The sequence below is a fragment of the Notamacropus eugenii genome, chromosome 6 (genome assembly GCF_028372415.1).
Source record: "Notamacropus eugenii isolate mMacEug1 chromosome 6, mMacEug1.pri_v2, whole genome shotgun sequence".
Classification (NCBI taxonomy): domain Eukaryota; kingdom Metazoa; phylum Chordata; class Mammalia; order Diprotodontia; family Macropodidae; genus Notamacropus; species Notamacropus eugenii.
The window spans coordinates 373,671,361-373,673,285 of record NC_092877.1 but is presented as its reverse complement, the minus strand read 5'-3'; the positions used below and the strand labels follow the sequence as shown (position 1 = coordinate 373,673,285).

General features: G+C 33.1%; 1 protein-coding gene across 1 annotated transcript; it reads right to left on the bottom strand.

Moving 5' to 3' along the window:
• Positions 1 to 610: 610 nt before the first annotated feature.
• On the bottom strand, positions 611 to 1,549 carry LOC140511815 (olfactory receptor 5AC1-like). Its single transcript, XM_072621035.1, has one exon. The coding sequence runs from the start codon at positions 1,547 to 1,549 to the stop codon at positions 611 to 613; it is 939 nt and encodes a 312-aa protein (XP_072477136.1).
• Between the last annotated feature and the right edge of the window lie 376 nt (positions 1,550 to 1,925).

Genomic DNA, 1,925 nt, shown 5'->3' with positions numbered 1-1,925 from the left:
TTTATGTATTTGGACATATGTAAATACAAGGTGAAACAATGTATTATGTAAGTGTAAGTTATAAAACTTTAAAGGACAATAAAAAAAAAGTACCTGTCATTTTTCTTTTCTTTAAATTGTTTAGGTTGATTACTCGTAAGGGGAAAGCTCATGACTCTCTAGCAAAATGATGCAGAAGACCACTTCACATCCAACAGAATGTCTCTGGCAACCAAATCCTCACCAAATTGAGCCAATGAGAATCATAGCTAACGTGAGTCAAGTAGGTTGAAATGCAGCAGTCTTGTCAAAACAAGCTTATCTATTTCCAAAATAAGTTATTTTTAAAAATACTATTTAAGATAGCTTTCCTTTTTAATGAAAGAACAGGTAACCCAGCATTTTGGTTTTTAACTAAACTAGGAAATTGTATTCAGGATCACGAACAATTGCTACATTTGTGAGTAGTGCAATAAGAACATTACAATCTTAGGTTCTAATAATATAAATTCTTAAATCAGACGTGACTGAGATGACAAGAACTCATCTTCACATTTACAAATATAAATTCAAGGTACTGCTCCACTGTTTAGTGATTGTTTAATAAAATGAGGTAAGAGATTTGAGAATTTCACTTAGGAAGTACTATTTGTTTTAGTACAATTCTCAGGGCTTCTGTAACTTCCTTGTTTCTCAGGCTGTAGATAAAAGGATTTAACATAGGAATTATAATAGTATAGAACAAAGAATCCATCATGTCTTGATTATCTGCTTGTAATGATCGTGGACACACATACATAAAGAGGGCAGATCCAAAGAATAAGGACACAGAGAACAGGTGAGCACCACAAGTGGAAAAGGCTTTGCTTCTTCCTTTTTGAGATTTCTTTTTCAGAATGGCAAAGAGGATACAAGCATAAGAGATGAGGATACACAAAATAATAAAGACCTGAATTGACCCAGAGAAGATAAAAACCATCAGAACATTAATAAAAGGGTCATTACAGGAAATTTTATATAAAGGCATGATATCACAAAAAAAGTGATGGATCTGGTTAGAGTGGCAGAAATGTAATCTAAATAATAAACCCACATGCAAGATAGAATGAAGAAAGCCAACTACATATGAAAAGACTGATAGTTGGCTGCATAACCTGTTAGTCATCACCACTGGATAAAGCAAGGGCTTACAGATGGCTACATATCTGTCATATGCCATTGCAGCTAGAATTAAACTTTCTGTGGTTCCACTGAATGCCAAAAAATGAAATTGTGCCATGCATTTAGAAAAGGATATCACTTTATTGTGTGTGATGAAGCTCACCAACATCTTAGGGCTTACTGTGGATGAAATACAAGCATCACCTAAAGCTAAATTGCCAAGGAAGAAGTACATAGGGGTGTGAAGGTGAGAGTTCATCCAGATAAGCACAATCAGTCCAACATTACCCACCATGGTTATGATGTAGATAACCAAAAACACCATGAAGAGGAGAACCTGAAGCTGTAGATTATTTGTAAATCCCAAGAGAACAAATTCTATTACCAGTGTCTCATTTTCTTCCATCATGTCTATGCAGGATCTAACCAGATTAAAGGAAAGTAAAGGTAGATTGTCACAAAGACATGAAAGGTTGACCTTTTGTCATGAAAATAAAATGTTTTCCTCTTGTTGCTTCTTAAGTAACATAATTAAAGGTATAATTTTTCTCAAATATATTTTAGGAATAATAGCTATTCTGGAATCTGTTTATTTGAAAACCAGAAAGATTTATTTAAATGCAGCTATTTTATACAATGAAAAAGGCAAACTTGGTGCCCCAATGTATAGAAGCGAAGAAATGTAATTAGCTTGAATAAATTGTGTCATTTTTAGATAATTTTAACTCAATTCAACAAATAATTCTTTACTAAACTTTTACTATATGTAATATGGTAAGAACTAG